At 41.3% G+C, this 20,646-nt stretch overlaps 1 protein-coding gene across 10 annotated transcripts in view; it reads left to right on the forward strand.

Moving 5' to 3' along the window:
* Positions 1-20,646, forward strand: part of lyst (lysosomal trafficking regulator) — a 48,518-nt gene that overhangs the window by 23,783 nt on the left and 4,089 nt on the right. For 5 of the 10 annotated variants that reach the window (XM_026356512.1, XM_026356513.1, XM_026356521.1 and 2 more), the window contains 36 exons: positions 1,346-1,502; positions 3,145-3,356; positions 3,474-3,540; positions 4,008-4,117; positions 4,714-5,330; positions 5,443-5,616; positions 5,705-5,865; positions 6,131-6,321; positions 6,942-7,187; positions 7,764-7,937; positions 8,805-8,954; positions 9,516-9,653; positions 9,737-9,935; positions 10,024-10,152; positions 10,762-11,386; positions 11,737-11,917; positions 12,410-12,579; positions 12,732-12,962; positions 13,142-13,308; positions 14,073-14,225; positions 14,378-14,539; positions 14,878-15,069; positions 15,183-15,394; positions 15,481-15,690; positions 15,964-16,140; positions 16,344-16,420; positions 16,530-16,718; positions 17,095-17,240; positions 17,348-17,444; positions 17,603-17,664; positions 17,852-17,907; positions 18,015-18,167; positions 19,100-19,344; positions 19,582-19,648; positions 19,748-19,904; positions 20,451-20,591. In XM_026356512.1, the coding sequence (XP_026212297.1) occupies positions 1,346-1,502; positions 3,145-3,356; positions 3,474-3,540; positions 4,008-4,117; positions 4,714-5,330; positions 5,443-5,616; positions 5,705-5,865; positions 6,131-6,321; positions 6,942-7,187; positions 7,764-7,937; positions 8,805-8,954; positions 9,516-9,653; positions 9,737-9,935; positions 10,024-10,152; positions 10,762-11,386; positions 11,737-11,917; positions 12,410-12,579; positions 12,732-12,962; positions 13,142-13,308; positions 14,073-14,225; positions 14,378-14,539; positions 14,878-15,069; positions 15,183-15,394; positions 15,481-15,690; positions 15,964-16,140; positions 16,344-16,420; positions 16,530-16,718; positions 17,095-17,240; positions 17,348-17,444; positions 17,603-17,664; positions 17,852-17,907; positions 18,015-18,167; positions 19,100-19,344; positions 19,582-19,648; positions 19,748-19,904; positions 20,451-20,591 (6,595 nt within the window). The remainder of the gene's footprint in view (positions 1-1,345; positions 1,503-3,144; positions 3,357-3,473; positions 3,541-4,007; positions 4,118-4,713; positions 5,331-5,442; positions 5,617-5,704; positions 5,866-6,130; positions 6,322-6,941; positions 7,188-7,763; positions 7,938-8,804; positions 8,955-9,515; positions 9,654-9,736; positions 9,936-10,023; positions 10,153-10,761; positions 11,387-11,736; positions 11,918-12,409; positions 12,580-12,731; positions 12,963-13,141; positions 13,309-14,072; positions 14,226-14,377; positions 14,540-14,877; positions 15,070-15,182; positions 15,395-15,480; positions 15,691-15,963; positions 16,141-16,343; positions 16,421-16,529; positions 16,719-17,094; positions 17,241-17,347; positions 17,445-17,602; positions 17,665-17,851; positions 17,908-18,014; positions 18,168-19,099; positions 19,345-19,581; positions 19,649-19,747; positions 19,905-20,450; positions 20,592-20,646) is intronic. The other 5 variants (XM_026356516.1, XM_026356517.1, XM_026356518.1 and 2 more) reach the window with 5 other exon arrangements.

Here is a 20,646-nt window from a genome sequence, read left to right on the forward strand (position 1 = left end):
ACTTGACTCCAATTAGTTTTTTGAGGATATTATTCAAAGGGTTCCCATACTTTTTCCAGTGTAAGGTATTTATAGTTGTTCTGAATAAAGACATGAAAGATCTGATTTATTTTGTGTTATTATTTTAGGCACATAATATTAGTTAATACCCTTGACTTAGATGAAGATCAAATCAAATTTTATGACAATAGAATGCGGAAAACAATGAAATTCCAAAAGGTTCACATACTTTTTCTTGCCACTGAAAATAATGATGGCCCTTGTTCGCAAGCTGTAGATGCGCCATGGCCTCTATTTGAAACATGTCACAGTGTTATTTTCTTATTGCTCAATAATGTAAGTTCTTTCATCCTCTTCTTAAACATTTAAAAAAAGTCAAGTCTTAAAACAGTTTTTCACAATGACAAGAAAATGCTACAGTCGCACCAACTTCCGCCTACTCGCTAATGTCATTATCGCTCTCTGCCGCAGAACTGAAAGATCTTATAACCATGTATGGCTCCAGGAAGTGGGACAAATGCAAAAAATATGATAATTTTTAAAGTGACTTGTCACTTGGTGGTGAGTGCCTCCTATCTCACAGCCTTAGTTGTGTTTTCTGCAAGCCTTAAAATGCCTGTCAGAATAAGCCTGTTCCAACACAGGAGGATTTAACTTTTATATAATAGATTTACCCATTTCCTAAGAGCTTAGTTCTTTCTCAGTGAGTCCAGCATAGTGTGATATTCGCTTAACCATTACAAGTATGTGCTATGAAACTCCAAGATTAGTCTTCCCCACCAAGTTTGTCCAGTGAAGAACTATTGTTTGAAGTGTTCAATTGAATATCTCAGCTGTATTATGTTGTTAAGAATAGATGTGTGCGTTACAGTAAGCTTCTTCTTCTTTGAGCGGTTTATAGTTTCACTGTTTACTTGAGTGTGTGTTCGCCTCTGTGCACACATAATCACTGACTGCTCACATCAAGGAACTGGGCTGTGTGAGTGCTGTGCAAGTCAGCTGGTATTTGTCTTATGACCAAAATCTTGTACTTTTTTTTTTTTTTTCCCCACCACATTTGAAAACATTTTCTTAGAAGTTTATTCACAAGACCACTGCTTGTCATGCTTTGTATGTTTAAGCATTACATTCTTAGTCAGGGTGTTTTTGTTTTTTTTTCTTTCAACAGGATTGGGTAAGCTGTTACAAAATCGTTCTTATCTGACCAACCATTTCACAGTTAACCAGGCAACAATCATTTTGCATTTGGACGGAACTGTATTGAAATGAATGACTTTTTTTCTTGTCTCTGCCTCTCTCTCTCGTGCTCTGTCTCACTCTTTTTCCTTCATTGTCCTTCTGTCAGAAGCTCCAGGTGTTGGCTGAAAGGGTGGCCCCAGCAGGGGATCTTTCTGAGGAGGTGGACGAAGTGCAGAGCTGTGGCGTCAAGCCTCTAGGGGAGGAGGAGGGCTACGACGCTGACAGCGAAAGCAACCCTGAGGACATGGCCAAGCAGGAAGAGTGTAGGTCCATAATTACTACCACACACACTCCTTAAGAATTCACGGCTATGGCTCACGTTTCACTGCCCTAAATAATAGTAGCTTAGGCTGGTTTAATGTTGCTTAAAGTGTTTGCTTTACTTTACATCTTGTAATTTCCTACAGCAGATAGATTTATTTTTTTTCACCCTTTTTACTTCCCTGGGATTATTTTAAGAAAGCTATAAATCATTTATACTTCACTTATTCCATTCTTTGTTTTTGTTTGTTATAAATGTCATCAGACTAATGTTAATGGATTCAGAGGTCATTTGTTGGCCCCGACCTCAAAGCCTGCTTTTTAGCCTCAGGAAACCTTGCTTCTTCCACTGTCGAATCAATCATTCAAGAGGTTTGTTTAACTTTCTCTGAGATATTTTATGTTGAAAAGCATGTTTTTTTGTTTGTTTTTTTTTTTTTTAGAAAAATTGCAGTGTAAATGCAAGCACAGGCTGTTTTTAAAAAAACACACATCCTCTTTTAGACTGCGGAGGGTGTTTGGCAATAACAAGTTGCTAGTTTCTATTACATGTATATGACATGGCAGAAAACAAGCCTGATCGCATTTATTCCTTCTTAGCAGTTTCTTGTGTCAGCTCTGCCTCCCCACTCTGGTCTCACAGGTTAAGAACATGGCCTGATTACACCCTTGTTGTTTTGTCATCCTCTCAGAACAGAGTCATTGTTTTACAGCCGCAGGGAACTACACTGTGCGGCCTCATGAGCTGGATCTTGTGACCCTAAGTCTCCATCAAATGAGAGACTTTGTGGAAAACTTTAACATCCTGGAAAACAGTGACTCCTTAAGGCTGACCCCATGCTAGACAAATAAATAAACCAACTCCAAACAGCGCCTTTAAAGATAATGCTGGTGATTTTCTATATTTTTGTTATTGTTAACAAATCCATCAAAGAGATTTAAAGATGAAAACAAATGATGAATTGCATCTGTTAAATGTAAGGTTTGTGAATCCAGAACCTGATTTAGGTAGGTAAGTGTTGTCTAAAGACCATTGAAAATACATGAGTGAACCATGCAGTTGCACTGCAAATGTGGGCACTGTTATCTAAACAACAGCAACTCAAAACAAAACGGCTTATATTTCTTCTCCTAAAGCTATCACATGGTGGTTTGCTCTAGTTAAATTCTATCTCAGACCAAGCATCTACATTTTCCACAAAATTGCATTAAGGCAGCCTGCATATTGTCTGTTAGTTTGTATTTATTGAAATCACTACACTATGTGTCTGCGGTGTGAGTGTATTGGATGGAGTCAAACTGGGCAGCTGTGCACAAGGGGAGAGTGAGCCTCATTAATAAAAGGAGGTCCCAGAAGCCTCATGAGAGCCTGCTGGTCTGCTCTCCTGTAAATCATGAGGGGAGTCCCATGCTGCTCTGAGGCTGAGAACAGGACTCAGACTAATTCATTTTTATTAGCTGCCTCAAAGATGAGAGATTGGAGAGGAAGAAGCAGGGAATGCCTGTGGATCATGAAGCTGTTTAAGCAACAAGCCAGTGTGTGTTTCTGTGTTACCATGTTGGCATGTGTGACATGCATCATTTCACCACATCAATGTCTGTTGTTTCCTGTCTGATTGTATTGTCTTTCATTGTTCTCCCAAGGGGTGAACGTGGAGTCTGCCATGTTGCATGAGTTTGCAGCCGTGGGCGGCGGGCCTGAACGAGGTGTGCTACTGTTCCCGGAGATCTGCTCAATGGAGCTGCAGTTGCTCGCCACTGGTTCCCCAGATTTGGAGGTTCTGAGTCATGTGTTTCACAGCCTGCTGAGTGCAGTACACGCCAACCGCTGCAATGCTGCCTTACTCTACAACCAGGTCAGAGGGATCACTTCTTCAATTTTGTCCTGCTCTTTTCCACCTCAACAGACTATTTGTCTTACTGTGTTGTCAGCTGTGAGGATTATGACCAATCTCTTATTCTGGTTCTTGCAGGGGGGTGTCAAAACCATCCTGTCTGGTTTTCACAACATCCTTAGCCAGACAGACCCCTCTTTTACAGGTTTGCTATTTCTTCTGCCTTAAGTTAATTTGATTTCACACTGTAGGATATTGCTAGAATATGTGTAACATCTAAGGAGAAAAATTGGAACACTCAGTTTGCGTAATCTTATTTTTTTTTCCCCATTGCTGCTTACATTTCAACAAGGTTTTCAAGGTTCAAACTTCATGGCCAGTATGAGTAATGTTAGTAATTCCTGAGGAAATTGTGAACCCAGTGGGCTGATTTTATATTTCACATGGTGCTGATTTTATGATGGTTACAATACTTTTACAAAATACTCTTACAAAATTTATTATATATTTATATGTGGCCTATTTGTTTTTATATTACTGGTGATATTACTGGTGATATTTTAGAGCAAAGTTGTTATTGATGCTGATTTGGTTCTTGCTGTAGTGTTCTTGTGCATACCCAAGTGAATAAAAACTCTTCACGTAATCTGCTCTTCATTGATCTACATTCAGATTGCCAGATTGTGCTTGTGGAGCTGCTGGTTGCCATGGTGAGCCAGCAAATCACAGCGGAGGAACTGGCTCTATTGATTCGCCTCTTCCTGGAGAAGACCCCACCTACTGTAAACGGCAAACCCCATCAGTCACTCACTGTTAGCTTATGTTTAGGCTTTGGATACCCATAACTTAAGATCACAGTGTCTGTACATTCAGTTTTTCAGCAGCAACACAACCTTATTTATAAGACATCCTTCCTGTCACACTCTCTTCTCACTTATTAGTTCTTCAAAACTCATCAACACATAATGCTCCTCTGGGTCCACTTCATTCTATACACAGTTGACAACAATGTGTATGGCACAGATGTGGTGCCGCGACTTATTATCGCAGGTCTGCACTTAATTGGAATCCAACATCGGATATCATTAATAATTTGTCTCCAAGAAGAAGAAAGAGAGTTTATTTTTAACCATGTGAATGACGTGTTTTCAGTGACTGCATTGGTTGCATATGATGCCATTGCTCATTTTGTATTGCTACTTTTCTGTCAAGAGGTTTATTGATGGATGGTGCATGTCCATTTGTGATTTTGCCTTACTTAAAAAAAAGAAAAGAAAAAGCTATGTCAGCAATACAGATTAGTCAAGTGTTTTTGTTTTATCACATCAAAACTGTTAGACTGTTCTCTTAAATTCCAATTTACTCTTTTATCTGTCAGGAGGTTTTGCTCGAGGGCATTCTGCAAATTGTTGAAGCCAACATGAATATGGAGCCGCTTCACTTCCTAAACTTTCCTATTATCCTTGGGGCTTCAACGCCAGGAGTAGGGTCCCCTAGCTCCAGACAGAACGGTGCTGCTGGAGCAAAAAGTGTTGGTGTGCTCTGGAAGGGCAAACTGTCTCCTGGTCGCAGGGAGGGGGATGCAGAGTACCGAGCAAACCACTTCCGTTCCTCTCCTTGGCACGTCGCTCCTCTACACTTGCCCCTTGTAGGGCAAAACTGCTGGCCCCACATGGCCAGCGGCTTCAGCGCCTCTATGTGGTTGAAGGTGGCAGAGCAGGAGGAGAAAGATGGGAACAAAGAAAAGGGTGAGAAAACGATTCTTTATCAAGACTGTATAATGTCTGAAGTCCTTAAACATAAACTAGTTTTGAGATTCTCCTGTTACTGTAATTCAGAAGATCGTAACCCACCTGCTGCTGAGACACACCATGGTTCCTCTCTGTCTGGGACAAGATTAGTAGAGGACAGTCTCATTCATATTCTGTCCATGGGCTCCAAAGCACTGATGCTTCAAGTGTGGGCAGACTTCTCTACAGGCTCTCTCACATTCAGGTGAGCTCCCGCTTTGCTAAAGTCTCTAAGATGTTTATGAGGAATGAATTACTGTTACTTGAGTATTCATAGTTTATGGACCTTGACGTTTTGTAATGTGCTCGTCCCTCAGAATTTGTATAGACCCCAACGATGAGATAAAAGCAGGGCTGTTGGCACAGGCAGAGTCTGGTCATGGACTGCTCAGGCCAGGCCAATGGCAGCACCTTGGTCTCACTTACACCCAGCAGCCAGAGGGAAAGAAAAACATCCACGGTCATGTTATTGTCTGGGTGTGTGGTATCAGGTGAGGAACATTTATAATAGCAAGAATAAGCGAGTAGCATTTTGTTTTTAAAACATTAACTGCAACTTCAATCTGTTCCCTTTTTTAGGAAATGTGAGGTTTCTTTGGACTACACCCTGCCCAGAAAGTCCAGTTTATCATCTGATAGCAACAAGACTTTCTGTATGTTGGGCCACTGTACTCCATCCTCTGATGAGCTGTTGAAGCATGGTGGACGCTGGGGCATGGGCACTGTGCTTCTCTTTAATGGTAGGACAGAGTTTATTAGACCAGAATCAGAATCAGTACTAATGTGCAGGGTGGTCCTTTATGTAATTTTGTGTCCTCAGTGCTGCTCCCTGGTGGTACATTGCTGTAGCTAATTGGTTTGTGGTGCAGCTGATAAAATTGTAATGTATCTACACTAGTTGCTGTAAAGGACTAGGGCTGGCGTGATGTGTGTTGTGTAGATTCTCCACATTCTTTCTTTTGTAATGCTCAGTGTTGTAACTACATGTTTACCTGCATGTTCCAGGGTCCAGAATAGGATCTGAGGAGGCCTTCTACCTATACACCAGTGGTCCTGACCTTACCTCAATCATGCCTTGCAAATATGGCAAGCCCAGCAGGACATTCTCCAAGTTTGTTACTGAGGAAGGACTGGAATGTGAGCATGTACGAGAGATTCTGTTGAAGAGCCAGGATGTGGACACAACAGTTCTGGTTGTAAGTATTTGGTTAGATAAGGCCTTAACACGTGACAACACAAAATGCATGCTAAACGCATGTTGTTTTATTGTGCCCAATAGCCCAACAAATCTGCGGAACCAGTGGCGAGTTGGGTTAAAATGCACATAGATGTAGAGGCTGTTATATCCTTGTGCTTCATGATTCAAGTGCTCTGTAAGAATAACAGTTCCTTTCAATGTCTCATTCATTGTTTCATTTCACAGTGTATGAGTAATTTGCTGTTTCACTTAGTTGTCATTTATGATACTGTATTGTAGGAAGTAATTTTTCCCCACTGGTAAAAGCTATTACAGTTAAGCAGCAGCTATTTCAGTGAGACTGAAAATAGTTTTCTCCCATTAAATGCTAATAGCTTTGTTGATAATAAATGTGCTGTTAAAAAAGAAAGGAAGGGAATAGGAAAGGAGGAATGAATTATCTTGAGAACTTCTTATACTTTAGCCAAGCCTAGTCCAGCACTGAATCCATGCCAGAAACCGTGTGGGCAGCTTATTTTGAAAAAAATGTTTTACTGTATACAATCTATTAGAAATCAAACGTTACAAGAAGGCACTTTTGGCTACAAAGATGATTGTTTGTACTGTGTTCCTGCACAGGAGAGTTTGGCAGTAGTGTATGCCCCCAGCAGTCCCAGAGTCTACACCATCTACGAGCCTGTAATCAGACTGAAAGGTCAGGCCAAGACGGTGGTTACCCAGCGGCCCTTCAGCTCCAAAGAGGCACAGAGTGTTTCCCTGGAGTTTGGTGCTCTTAGGGCTCTGCTCCCCACTGAAACCCAAGGGCTGCAAAGTGTTTTGCACAAAATTGGAGGAACGGGGAACTTTGTCTTTCTCTTTGCACAGGTAGGATAATCCACATCTTAAATAGCAATGCAGCTTTTGGATGTACTATTTTCCAGTTGCCATGATATTTATGGGGTGCTGTGAAAGCTAGATAAATATTTTTCCAAATGGAAAACTGTCAGTTTGAATAAAGAAGAAATCAACAAATTTAAAAATGTAATTACAAACTAAATTCTATACAGATAAGTCTCCTGATAGGAGTCTAGAAAATCTGTTTCACATACTCACATTTATTGTTAGAATCAGCTTTTCAGCTGTTGCTCTTACTCTTTTGCAAGATAAACAGCACCATGTAAAAATTACTGAATTGTTGCACCTATCTTTCAGGTAAATATTGTATTTTAATCTCATTTTAAAGTTTGTTGGGCATTTTCGGTTTCATCTGCAGTTACTGTAGCACCAACAGTGTGGAATAATGCTATAGAAAGGAGGCAACTTCACACATTCACACTTCACACGCTCATGTTTTTTTTGTTTGTTTGTTTGTTTGTTTGTTTTTTGTGTGTGTGTGTGTGTGCGTGCATTTGTGTCCTGTCTTTGTTTTCCGTCCATCACCTGGTGCTCTGTGCGGTCCAGACAGTGGAGCTGAGTGACTGTGAAAAGACCCAGGCTCTGGCCCTGCAAGTGCTGCTCTCTCTGTCCAAGTTTAACCAACACCGCATCCATGAAATGGACTGTTACCATGGTTACTCCATGATCCACCAGGTCCTCATCAAGTCCAAGTGCATTGTGGGATATCATATGCTGAAAGTGAGTTACAACCTAAACCTTTTGCTTGTCTTTTGTTCATCCTCTGCTGATTAGTGCAGTGAAACCTGTTCATCCGTTCTTGATTTTACCATGAGTTGGATCCAGCCTGAGCTGAGCTGAGCTGATGTTGGTGACCCTGCTGTTACTTGACCCTCTGGCTGTGTCTGTAATTGAGCTGTGTAAAGACTGTGCACTAAAATGGATTCTGTCTGACTTGATAAAACACTGAGCTCCTGCAGAGTCACACAGCACCTCGGATTGCCTTTGTCGTGTTAGGCCTCCACATACTGTATTGTACAGCAAAGAACTGCACTCATTAGTACTGATATTAAACACTCATAATCATTCCTATATGGAAAAGAACATGCTTTTTCACAGTTGTTGGAATTGTTTTCACTTTTATGCTACAAAAGAAATGTCTATTTTGTATATCTTCAGTAAATCAGTAAATTAAACCTTTTGCTGGACTAGAACTGAAACCACTTATTGGACAGATTAGTAATGTAACAAACTGTATAAGAGTGCGAGGTCCTGTCTTGCTTCAGTATGCCAGAGACCCAAAGGAGTCTGCAAGATTCATGACCACTGCAGTGAAGACGGTCACAAATGACAGACTATGATCAATACAGACTGAGCCACACAGAGAGTAAATGGCATTGGTTCTGATGGATTGATGTCTGCTCCAAAAAAATTAATGTGGAGTTTATGGAGTTTCCTCCTGTCTGTAAGATTGTTTCTGGAGAGACGCATGCCTCAATGTGTTGAGCTATGTGTCTAGTTAGATTGAGAAGTACTCTGGAAGTTATTCTTGAAGCAATAAAGAAATGGCTGTATTTTTGACCTGGTGACCAAATTGTTTCTCTGTAGACTCTGCTGGATGGATGTTGTAGTGGACCCATCCTCATACTGGGGGATGATGGTCAGTTTCGGTTGGACACAGAGTCTGTCGCTGTGGTGCAGGATATCAGGCTTCTGTCAGATGTCCTGTTGGACTGGAAAATCTGGGCTAAAGCAAAGGTAACTTATAATTAATCACTGCATCCACATTGTGATTATTATAAACTAGTCATGAGAGATACATATTCCACATTTCAAAAAATGTTTATTCAAGATCTTTTGTGTTGTTGATATGTAGTTGAAAATTTGACTTGATCATGCAGTGGTAAATAAAAGAGAGAAAATTATGCGGATGGCATTACTAATTCTGCACATTTCTCCCAAGGTCCGCTAATCCTTAATGATGATTTGCTAATAAATTTATACACCACAGGAGCAGCTCTCAGCTACAAAAAATACATTTAAAATTTGTTAAAAATAAATGGATTATAATTATTTTTTACAAAGATTTAATCTCCAGATAAACTCATAATTCTGGATATTTTTAAAATCACATTTTAATATATTCAGCTTTTAAATGCATTGTTAATACACATAGCTTAAATCTAAGAAGTGAAAGAGATAGTGGGTGTGCAGCACTGTTTTAGTTTGCTGAGAAGTCATGGCACTCTCAGACTCGCCTTCAGATGGTGAAGAACCAGTTAATCTGCCTGTTGTCATTCACTGCGTTTTGTCTACTAGTGTGGAGTATGGGAAACGCTGCTTGCTGCCCTGGAGATCCTTATCAGGGTGCACCACCCTCATCAGGTCTTCAACATCCGTCAGTTTCTCAACGCTGAAATAGTCCATCGATTCCTGCTCACTTGCCAGGTGCTACAGGTTGGTCACTGCTATTCAATTACTGTCATAATACACTTCTTGTTTTCAGAGACTGTCATTAACAATATGTCGTTTGTCTTAAGGAGCATCAGGACGAGCATCTGATCACCATCCCACAGGAGGTCTGTTTGTCTTTTGTTAAAATCATCCAGGAGGTCCTCGGGGCTCCTCCGGACCTGGACCTACTAAAACTGATCTACAACTTCCTGCTGGCTGTTCACCCACCTACAAACACTTACGTCTGCCACACTCCATCCAGCTTCTACTTCTCACTACACATAGGTGAGGGAGAATTGCAGGTGAAAGCAGTGTGTGTATCTAAGTGCCATTAATTTAATGCACTGATATCTTTTGATGTCTGTTTTTTCAGATGGCAAGTTGTACCAGGAGAAGGTGCAGTCCATTATGTACCTGAGACACTCCAACAGTGGAGGAAAGTCTGCCAGCAGCTCTGTGCTCTCACTCTCTCCCACTGTCTTCGCTGATGCTTCCCATGAAGGTGCACCTGACTGTATTACGCTGACCTTAAAGCACTCTCAGCATCCAACACAGTGAAGCTAATTAAACGCAATCATTCAGTTTGTTACTTGGAAAGCAATTAGAAATGAAGAGATCTGCAGTGCATGTGCCTTTAACAAGGAAATGTGTTAAACATGTTTAGTGCTGTGTCAGCCTAAATTCTCTCTCTGGTGAATTATAGTAACCAGAGTTTTATTTTAAGCGCCTAATGTAAATGTGATTAAATTAGTAGTAAATAATTTGTGAAACTGACGACAACATTTTTTGCTTTAAAGAACTGTTTTTGTAATGGGTGCTGTTCTTAAGAGTAGTTCTTACAAAGTGCTTCATTATGATCTATCTTAAATATGGTTTTAACTTTGACATTGAACCTCTTTGGCTGTGCTTTTATTCTATTATCCATAGATTTATAAGCCTCTTTTTTCATAATAACCTGACTTTGAATTCTAGTCTTCTTTTGGAGGCTATTTGAATTAAAGATATTTAGTTATAAGTTATAACAATACACAGCAATAAAACCTGTTAATAGAAAAACAAATATTTATATTTTTAATCTAATATCACTAAATCTTCTTGTTTGGTTTTCCAGGTTATCTCCACCCTCCTTCCCCTGAACATGGAGGTGATGATCAGTCTTTACGCCCACCAAGTTTTGCACCATCACCATACTCCTCCCCACTGCTCACGCCTCGACTCGGACACAGTAGCTCAAATGAGGCAGGTGAAGGTGATGCGGTGTCCCTCACCATTCAGCAGGCTCTGGGCAGCACAGAGACACTCAAGAAGAGTGGATGTGATGAGCAGCTCCTCAGCAGTTGTGAATCAGCCAAGACAATATGTGACTCTACAGATGTAGGTGAAGGAGAAGCTCGACGCACTCCTTCTATCAGTGTGGAGGAGGAACGGGATGACACAGCCGAGGTTGACAGCCTTGCCGAAGGCAGCGTTGGGGGTGCAGAGTCTGAGGACAGGTTTGATTGGGCTAGTGATGAGGCTCCACGCCGCCCAGACAGCCTCAAAGGCATCCAGTCCTTCCAGAGGAGCCACAGCAACCTGACCAGTTTGGGTCTGGCCTTCCCCGCTGCAAACGGCTCGTTGGCAGTCAGCCGCTGGCCCAGTGCCGCAGACCGAGGCTCCTTACCTGAAGACTGGGAGAGCTACACCTACTCTCCTGGCTATGAGAGGGCCCACAGTAAGACAGAGTCCAATGACAGGTATGCTCCCACATTAGTCTTTAGCAAGGCATTGCATGTTAGATATGGTATTCTGTAACTTATATTTAACATTAACAATCAATCTCTCTAAATATATATTTTTCTTTGTTTTGGGTTACTGTGTTTTTCATTACTCTAAAAAAGATAAATTCCTTAACCTCAGTGTTTCAATAATAAAGATATCACAAGCAAGTTGTAGAAAATGTACAGTTTTTTATAACTTAAGATTAAGTTTATGTTGCAATATATGTAGTGTTTTCTTAACATCCTTGTATGAGCACTGATGAAGGAATTAGGATTGTTGTTCACGCACAGTACTTCAGCACTGAAGTCTGAGCTTTGTGTTTCAGGTCTAGCTCTGAGGACTGCCTGGTGCTGATCTGCTGTGGACTCTATGATCTTCTAAGGGGCGTCTTGCTGCTTTTGCCTGACCTCATGCTTGATGAGGTGATGGACAAACTCATCCAGCCAGAGGCGCTCATTGTCCTAGTCAATCACTCGTCACCTCTTATCCAACAAGGAGTTATGAAGGTTGGTTCAGTATCTTCTTAGATCAGTTGGATCTGAAACGCCAGCAGTTACATTTTACTGCACTTTATTCACTATAGTGTTACCCATTCGAGGATATTTTTGCTAATTAACATTTATCACTTTCTTTTACAGTGTTTTTATGTTTTTATCAAGCAGCTCACAGCAGGTGTAACTGTCATATAAGATGAATTTCAGAGTTCAAGAGACGGTTCAGAAAAACAACTACATTGAACAATCACAGACTTAGGAGCCAGAATGAAACTATGCTATGTCTAAGCTATGTCGCTTTTACATACTGTTAGGGTTATGGTATCTTTAAACAGATCTACCTCCCTGTGTTTCAAGTCTATGCTAAGATAACTGAGTGGTAGCTGTTGCTTCACAGTGATCATGTCAACATGAGTGTGATCATAATTGTAAGAATAGATATTGTACTCACGTTAGTAAAGTATTTCTGAGGATACCTCATTATGTTCTGCTCCTGTCCCCCAGCTACTAGATGCCTATTTCAGCCGAGCACTAAAGGAGCAGAAGGAGAAGTTCCTGAAGAACCATGGCTTCTCATTGCTGGCCAACCAGCTGTACATCCATCAGGGCAGCCAGGGTCTCCTTGAATGCTTCCTGGAGATGCTATTTGGACACCCAGTGGGCCTAGAGGAAGAGTGAGTGCAGAGAGAGTAGTGTTTTTTTTGTTTGTTTGTTTGTTTTTTTTATCTTATAACATGCTGTTTGCTATTTTGCTGAATGTAATTAATGTGCACATATATTATTCAGACACACTGTAACTTATTTTGTTTTCTGCAATCCTTTGCAGTCTAGACTTGGAGGAAATGGAAAGCATCTCACCCTTCAGAAAGCGCTGTATCATCCCCGTGCTGGGTCTCATTGAAAACTCTCTGTACGACAACTCCCTGGTACACAATATCCTGTGTATGCTGCTGCAGCTCCTCAATGCCTGCCCCAAGCTGGCAGACATCCTGCTAGACCATGGGCTGCTCTATGTGCTCTTTAACACCCTCTCCACTCTCAATGGCATGGAGAATGGGTACGGCTGTCAGAACACAATGATTCACTCAAACACCTCCATGGGCTCATGGGTTTTGTCTTGAACCTTTGAGCCATGAATTAAATGATTAATCCTCTCACTATTCATTGATCTGGCATATAAGAGTGATATACTCACTTCCTCTGCTTCATATTTTGATGTTTTTCCTCCTCCTCCAGTATTCCCCTGAATGACTACAAACTCCTGGTGTGCGACATCCAGCAGCTGTTAGTAGCAGTAACTATCCACTCCTGCAGCTCTTCGGGGTCCCAGTACTTCCGCATCATCGAAGACCTCATTACCTTGCTAGGTTTCATGCAGACCAGCAAGATGCGTCGCACACAGGGTGAGGGGCTGGATTTCAGAAATTCAATACATATGCAAAATACATCAGTGTTGTCATCTGCTATGCTCTGCAGCTCTGGATGATATCAAGCTGTCAAGCTCTGCTGCAGAAAGAAACTGTGCTGTCACTTTATTATCTACAACTGCAGAATGGAAACCCATTTTAGAAAAAATACAATTTGAGAAATATCTCACATCTTCATCTACCCATTAACCAGTTTCTCTCATTGTTCTCTAATTTTGCTCTCTCTCTTCACTCTTCCTCATTAGAGCTTATTTCTTTGCTATTATTCTGATCTGATATAATCATTATGTGATCACAGGGTTGTTACAGAGGCATTATCATTCTGTACATGGCACCCTTTAATTTTTAGTTGTTTATCATCTGTCATTTTAATAATTATACTCAACTGTATTATTGCCTTTTATTAGCCTCATGCAAGAACATTTTAGAACATCACATTTAGCAAATTCTGCTAACTGTAAAAACCTGTTGAAGCTCTTTTTAACTTGATAGATTCCACTGTTAATTTCTGCTGTACTATGCTATAGTAAACAACAGCCCCAAATTACTAATTAAAATGAGTAAATGAGTAAAAGGAAGAATTTTTCCTTGTAGACCAGTACAGGGAAATACAGTAAATAAAGGAGGATGGTGTGGCATGAAGTTGAGGGGAAAGAATTCAGGGTGATCCACGGCTAGAAACCTTTTGGCAACGGGACTTGCAACTACTGAACTTTCATCGTATGTTTTCTCTCTCACAGAGATGGCGGCGGCTTTACAGTTCCGTGTCCTACAGTCAGCGATTGAGTTCATAAAAACAACAGCCAATCAGGAGCCTCAGAAGTTGAGTAGTTCTGTAAATACACCAAGCTCTCCACATCATGCCATCTATCAGAAGCGCAAGAGCATCGCAGGTGAGTATTTCAAAGTGATGCTACAGTAGAAATCTGGTCGGCACATTGTCTAATCATGTGTAGGCGTAGAATTGACCTTCATGTTTTCAAACATTTTACTGCTCCACTCTCACCTGTCCTTTTATTGGTCCTCTTCTCATCCCAACGTGAAGGTTCCATTGCCATGAAAGACTCCATTATCCCCCGCATTCCCCGACAGCACTACTGCTCCTATGGCCAGATCCCCCTGTCCCCTCCCTTCAGCTTCCTATCGCAAGACTCCCCCCTCCCCTCCCCCTTAGGAGCATCATCCTTCATGTTCCACTGTGATGCAGGTAGCTGGGACTGTGGTCCACAGCGGAGAACATTCTCCATGTCATGGGGCATGTCTCCCAGTTTTGCAGTAACTCACTCTTTCCCCCTCACTCTCACCTGGGGAGTTAATTTGCCCAGTACCCTGATGAGTCACTGGTGCCTATGTGTGTGTGCATGTTTTAATGCTTAACTAAATCAGTATTGAGCATTTCTGCACAGATGGCATTTTGATCAGTAACTCTTTCTAATCTTCTCTGTGTTCAATGAGTATGTGTGCTTTTGCTTCCAAATGGCGTACCATCATAGGCACCCAGTAAGCGTACATGCAGGTGAGCATATATCAATACTTTGCTTTCAGGCCGGCGGCGGCTCTCTCTGGCCCAGACTGACTCTCTCCTGATGCGGATGCGCTCTGTAGCCAGCGATGAGCTCAACCAGATGATGCAGAGGAGAATGAGCCAGGAAAACCCCATTCGTGCCAGTGAGACTGAGTTTGTGCAACGGCTGCAGAGACTTGTGGTTCTTGCTGTCAACCGGCTCATTTACTATGGTAAAAGTCTTATTCTTCTCTCACTTATCTCCTCTAGTCTTCTGTTTTCATTCCCCTAGATGAGCACAAACTGAACTAATCCTTGTTCTGTTTGAATGCGTCTCTCGTTTCAGATGTGAGTCAGGACTTATTTGACCTCCTGAATATTCCAGACTCCCCAGACCAACAGCTTTTCACACCAGATCCAGGTGATCAACTGCAGGACGAGAGTGGTCCCTCCTCGGTCCCACACTCTCCTGCCCCCTTCTCGCTGCCACCTGCCAGCAAGAAGAGCTTTCAGAAAGACATCCTCAAACTAATGATGGACGGGATCAAAATCAGCCTGGTATGACAACAGTCACCAAGAAGATTTAGGATGTATTTTTAGCTTTAAAGAGCTAATTTTATCACTATATTGTTCTGATTTCACAGGGCAGCACAGGTCGCGGAGGAGCCCCACATCAGCAGTGGCGAAGGATCTTGTGGTCATGTCGGGACACTTTTCGGGTCCAAATTGGCCGCCTGCTGGTGCACACACTGAGCCTTGCTCTTCCCCTATCTGACAGGAAGGAGGCGCTAGACTTTGTGTTAGATCCTAAACATTTGGACATCCTCAAGGAGAGTCTCAGCCCAGGTCTAGAGGTTAGTTTGAAGAAAATGCTTAATATTAGTTCATTTGTGACTTTGCATGTGAACTTGTCTAATTATTAAATCCTAAATGTTAGTATTTCTGGTCATTTTTATGTAAGTAGTGTAGATTCAGATTTTCATGTTCTTCCTCAGTCTCATTTTAATGATGGTCATCTTGCTGGATAAGGCTTCTTTTCTGATTATTACTGTTTGCTACTTGCCTCAGACAAAGGTTACATTTTAATATGTGCTTTATTTTACTCTCTCTCTCTCTCTTTTACTCAGCATGGACCAAAGTTGTCGCTGTACCTGTTTGAGATGCTGCATGATCACAAGGACAGCCTAACCAAAGACGAGCAGAGTGCCGTGGGTGTATTCATGACCTCGCTCAAGCTTTGTGGCCATCGCTGCATTCCATCCAATGCTCCACACAGGCCAGAGTTGCTCAGAGCAATAAATGAGGTAGGTTTTACAATCACAGTCACTGTTTAAGAGAAGTAAAATAGCTTATAATAATTTGTAATAAAATCTAATTTGCCAGTTCAGTAGTAGAAAATGTCAGCTTTCGTGCAGGTGGATTCATTCTGTAAATTCTAAGCACAATCAGTTTTTATCTTCTTAACTGCATGGTATAATTTTGTTTACTCGTAACTTCATTCACACAGGAAAAATTAAAGTATGAAGCAGAAGCAAAAACAAGCAAAATGGCGTGGGAAAAGAAAGTGTCCAACACTCAGAGGAAGTGAGTCTGGGCGTTTTTTTCTGATGTGAAATTGATCAACATAGGGCTAAGAATTATGTCTTTGTTAAACTCCTCTGGTCACTCAATTCTTTCTTATTGCTTTCTGCAGTCTTATCCAGAGGCTGGAAGGAAAGTCCAAGGACATTTCCAAGATTGCTGCTGATATCACTCAGAATGTGTCTCTGCGACAAGGCATGGAGAGAAAGAAAGTCATCCAGCACATCAGGGGACTCTACAAGACTGACCTTAGCGCCAGCCGCCACTGGCAGGAGCTAGTGCAACAACTCACACATGACCGGTGGGCATGGAAATGTGTCTTTTACCAGGGCTTACACGATAACACAACAAAGTACAAAAATTGAAGTATAATATTAATTATTTTCTGTAAACAACTTAAAAGGGAAACTATTAGATTGCAGTTTTAGTAAAATAAAAGGTGTAAAATATGCACCAGAAAGCAAACTTACTGATTTGTACATGTTGTCACCTAATGCATACTATTAGCTTTTTGGTTCGTATTATCTACATTCACATAATACTAAATACAATTTTTAATACTGCTAAAAATTAGTTATACTGAAGAATATTTATCTATATCTACATGACATTTGTAGTAGCTTCTGCCCTGCAGTGAGCTTTCTTCTGTATTAATGTGCGTACACTATTTGTTTCAGAGCGGTTTGGTATGACCAGACGTCGTACCCCACATCCTGGCAGCTGGACCCCACTGAAGGACCGAACCGGGAACGACGGCGGCTACAAAGATGCTACCTCACCATCCCCAACAAATACTTGCTTCCAGACAGACGCAAGGCTGAAGGTGGATAAATCCTTTAACTTGTAGCAGTATGGCAACATTCTGTCTATTGCACTGTGTTTGTCAGACGCATTGTTTTGTTTTGAATGTGACCTTTATGTCTTATTTAGATCCAGTAAAACCCCCACTTTCATTCCTGTTTGAGGATAAGACTCACTCGTCCTTCTCCTCCACTGTCAAAGACAAAGCCACTAGTGAGGCCATCAGGTATTATTTTCAACTTCTCTGTAACTGTACCTGAATGTCTTTAGTACACATGAAAATCTGATGAAAGAACTGTACATAAATTTCTTATCGACTTTTGCAACACTGAGAAGCAGTTATTCGCTTGTAAGTGTTTTTTGTTTTGTTTTTTTTGCTCTTAGGTTCACCAGACGGTGCATCAGCGTTGCCCCCTCCAGAGAAACAGCAGGGGAGCTACTTCTCGGTAAGACAATGACCACTGCTCACATCTGCTCCATGCATAATATATTCAGCTGGTCACAAGGCACAAAGACAAAAAGAAAAATGTGCCCGCTCTGAGGCTCTGCCCTCACACACAAGTGTTTGTTAGTTACTTATTAGGAGAAGCTTTTGTTTGTCTCAAATCTCACTCACTGTATGCTGTCTCACAGGAAAGTCTGGGATGTACTTTGTGGAGGACAATGCTGCTGATGCTCATGACAACCAGGTAAAGCCAGATGTTATTGGTCAGGCTCATTCTCTGCCAGAGGAAAAGCAAGCCACGTGAGTCTACCTGTCAGCTCAACACTGGGATTTGTTTATGTGTTTGGACAGAGTCTTCATGGGGAAACTGAGGCACCTTCTTTCTCCTGGACATATGAAGAGATCAAGGAGGTGCATAAGCGATGGTGGCAGCTAAGAGACAACGCTGTGGAGATATTTCTGACCAATGGCAGAACCCTGCTGTTAGCCTTTGACAACACCAAGGTGAGGCAAAGACACAAGTCACATAGGATAAAGGTGAAGGAAGCTGTGTTGTCAGAAGAAGGTTAGATATTCAAGTAACAAATGCTGAAATGCAAGCTGACTTTGCCCATGAATGGTACTCAGTAGCTGTCCTAGCATGTTTATTTTAGCCGTTTCTTTCCATTAGTGCGATGAACTGGAGAGCGCTCATCATCTGTAACTAGACTACCTAGCAGATCACGAGGGGAAAAAAAAGTCTATTGTTTTTATTTAAACGTAAAAATATGATGATGTGAGAAACCAGTCGAAAAATGAACAAGCCCACTGATGCTCAAATAAAAAGCTGTATGAACAGACAAAATCATGCAGTTTTGGGGAAATAAAAATTGAGGTGAGACTTGTTGATTTAGATTTTGGGTATTGTGTCCGGGATACCTGCCAAGCTATGTAGTCATTTATGCTGAGAATCATTCATAATAGAGTCATAATAATAAGATGCTGTACCCATATATTCTGCAGGAAAAGAAAAACTATTATACTGAACATACATACAAACTGACAAAACCTACAGTGTGGTTGGACAGCTACCTTCTAAACACTTTCACGGATTTCCTGTCGCCAAAAAAAAAAAAAAAAGCTGCTAAAATGGTTGTACAATGCTAATTTGCAATGCACATTTTTTTAGAAAGGTAGTTGAGGAGATTATTACAACACTTGATATTGTGCAATACTGTAAAGTGTGTAATTAATGTTTCTCCCAGCTTTATCTATAATGACCTAAACTCTAAGTCCAGTTGAGATATTACACCAGATCTATTGTTCAGCAGTACAGGAAACTAAGAGATTTAATTCATCAGTCTGTAACATTCAGATGACATTTGTGAGTCAGTGGTTTTTCCATGTTTCACTTCAGTACTAAAACAAGCTCATGATATTCTGTGTTATTGTCTTAGTTCCGTGACGATGTCTACCACAACATCCTCACTTCTGATCTGCCCAACCTGCTGGAGCACGGAAACATCACAGCTCTGACACAGCTGTGGGGCTCTGGTCAAATCTCCAACTTTGAGTACCTCACACATCTTAACAAGCATGCAGGCCGCTCCTTCAACGACCTCATGCAATACCCAGTGTTCCCCTTTATTCTGCGAGATTACACCAGTGAGACACTCGACCTGCAGGATCCAAACATCTACAGGTTAGTACTGGAAGGCTTCTCTGTTACTGTTAGGACAGGTATTTGACCTTTCACACATTTTATGAATGAAAAGTAAAAAATGTCATAAATATCAGTCAGGTGCGGGGTATGGGACATCTGTCATCGAGTTTGGGTAACAAATGACTCAGAAGTCAGGAATCTTTTCAGGAAAATAATTTATAAGACATTGTCACTATTGGACATGGTTCATTTTGCTTCCTTTCTGTGGTCCTGCAGGAATTTGAGCAAACCTATTGCAGTCCAGTCTAAAGAAAAAGAGGATCGCTATGTGGATAACTACAGGGTAAGGCTTTGCTGTACCTTGTTAATGTTAAAATATTAGATGTTTAGATGTTTCAGAAAACACATGGTGTGTGTGTGTGTGTGTGTGTGTGTTGTGCAGTACCTGGAGGAGGAATACAAGAAAGGCATTCGTGAGGATGACCCCATGCCTCCTGTCCAGCCTTACCACTATGGCTCGCACTACTCCAACAGCGGCACAGTGCTGCACTTCCTGGTCAGAATGCCTCCATTCACCAAGATGTTCCTTGCATACCAGGGTGAGTGGCAAAATAAAAGTGAAAGGAGAAAATCTCAACCCAAGAAAAATCTCTAGCTGCATTATCTATAGTTTCAACAAGTACTGTGAATGCTAAATGACTGACAGTCAGTGGCTCTTGAACAGCAGATAATTATCATACATCTCCAAAAAGCTTTTAGCAGCAGCAGAAGGCCAACTGTCTGCATAACATTTACCCTATCTTGGTCAGTGCTGATGCTTTTAGTTCTGAAATTTCCTGATCTCAGATCTGACTGAGATGGTGTTGCTTTAGCCGCAACACATGTATTAGCCATGAAAGGTTACTTCGTCTTTATACTCTCCTCTGATCACCTCCTCGCCCTTCCCCATTTCTTTTCTACTTCTTCCCTTTGTGTTAATTATTTTTTCATTTATGCATCTCTCTCTCTCTCTCCTCTGATCCTCAAAGGCATCTTTTTATGTGATTGTAAATGTATTCAACAAGCGTAGTGTCTAAGGTCATGAAAGGAGATCTTTTCAATCAGTGAGTCGAATCTGTAATTAGATTGTCTTTGGCCTTAATCAGACCAGAGCTTTGATATTCCGGACCGGACGTTTCACTCCATGAACACCACATGGCGCCTGTCCTCCTATGAGTCCATGACTGATGTAAAAGAGCTCATCCCAGAGTTTTTCTACCTCCCAGAGTTCTTGGTCAACAGAGAGGGTACGTTTCCACTATCTTTTATACCTTTACCCTTTTATATAGTTATACCTGCATA

Source organism: Anabas testudineus, chromosome 15 (assembly GCF_900324465.2).
Source record: "Anabas testudineus chromosome 15, fAnaTes1.2, whole genome shotgun sequence".
Lineage (NCBI taxonomy): Eukaryota > Metazoa > Chordata > Actinopteri > Anabantiformes > Anabantidae > Anabas > Anabas testudineus.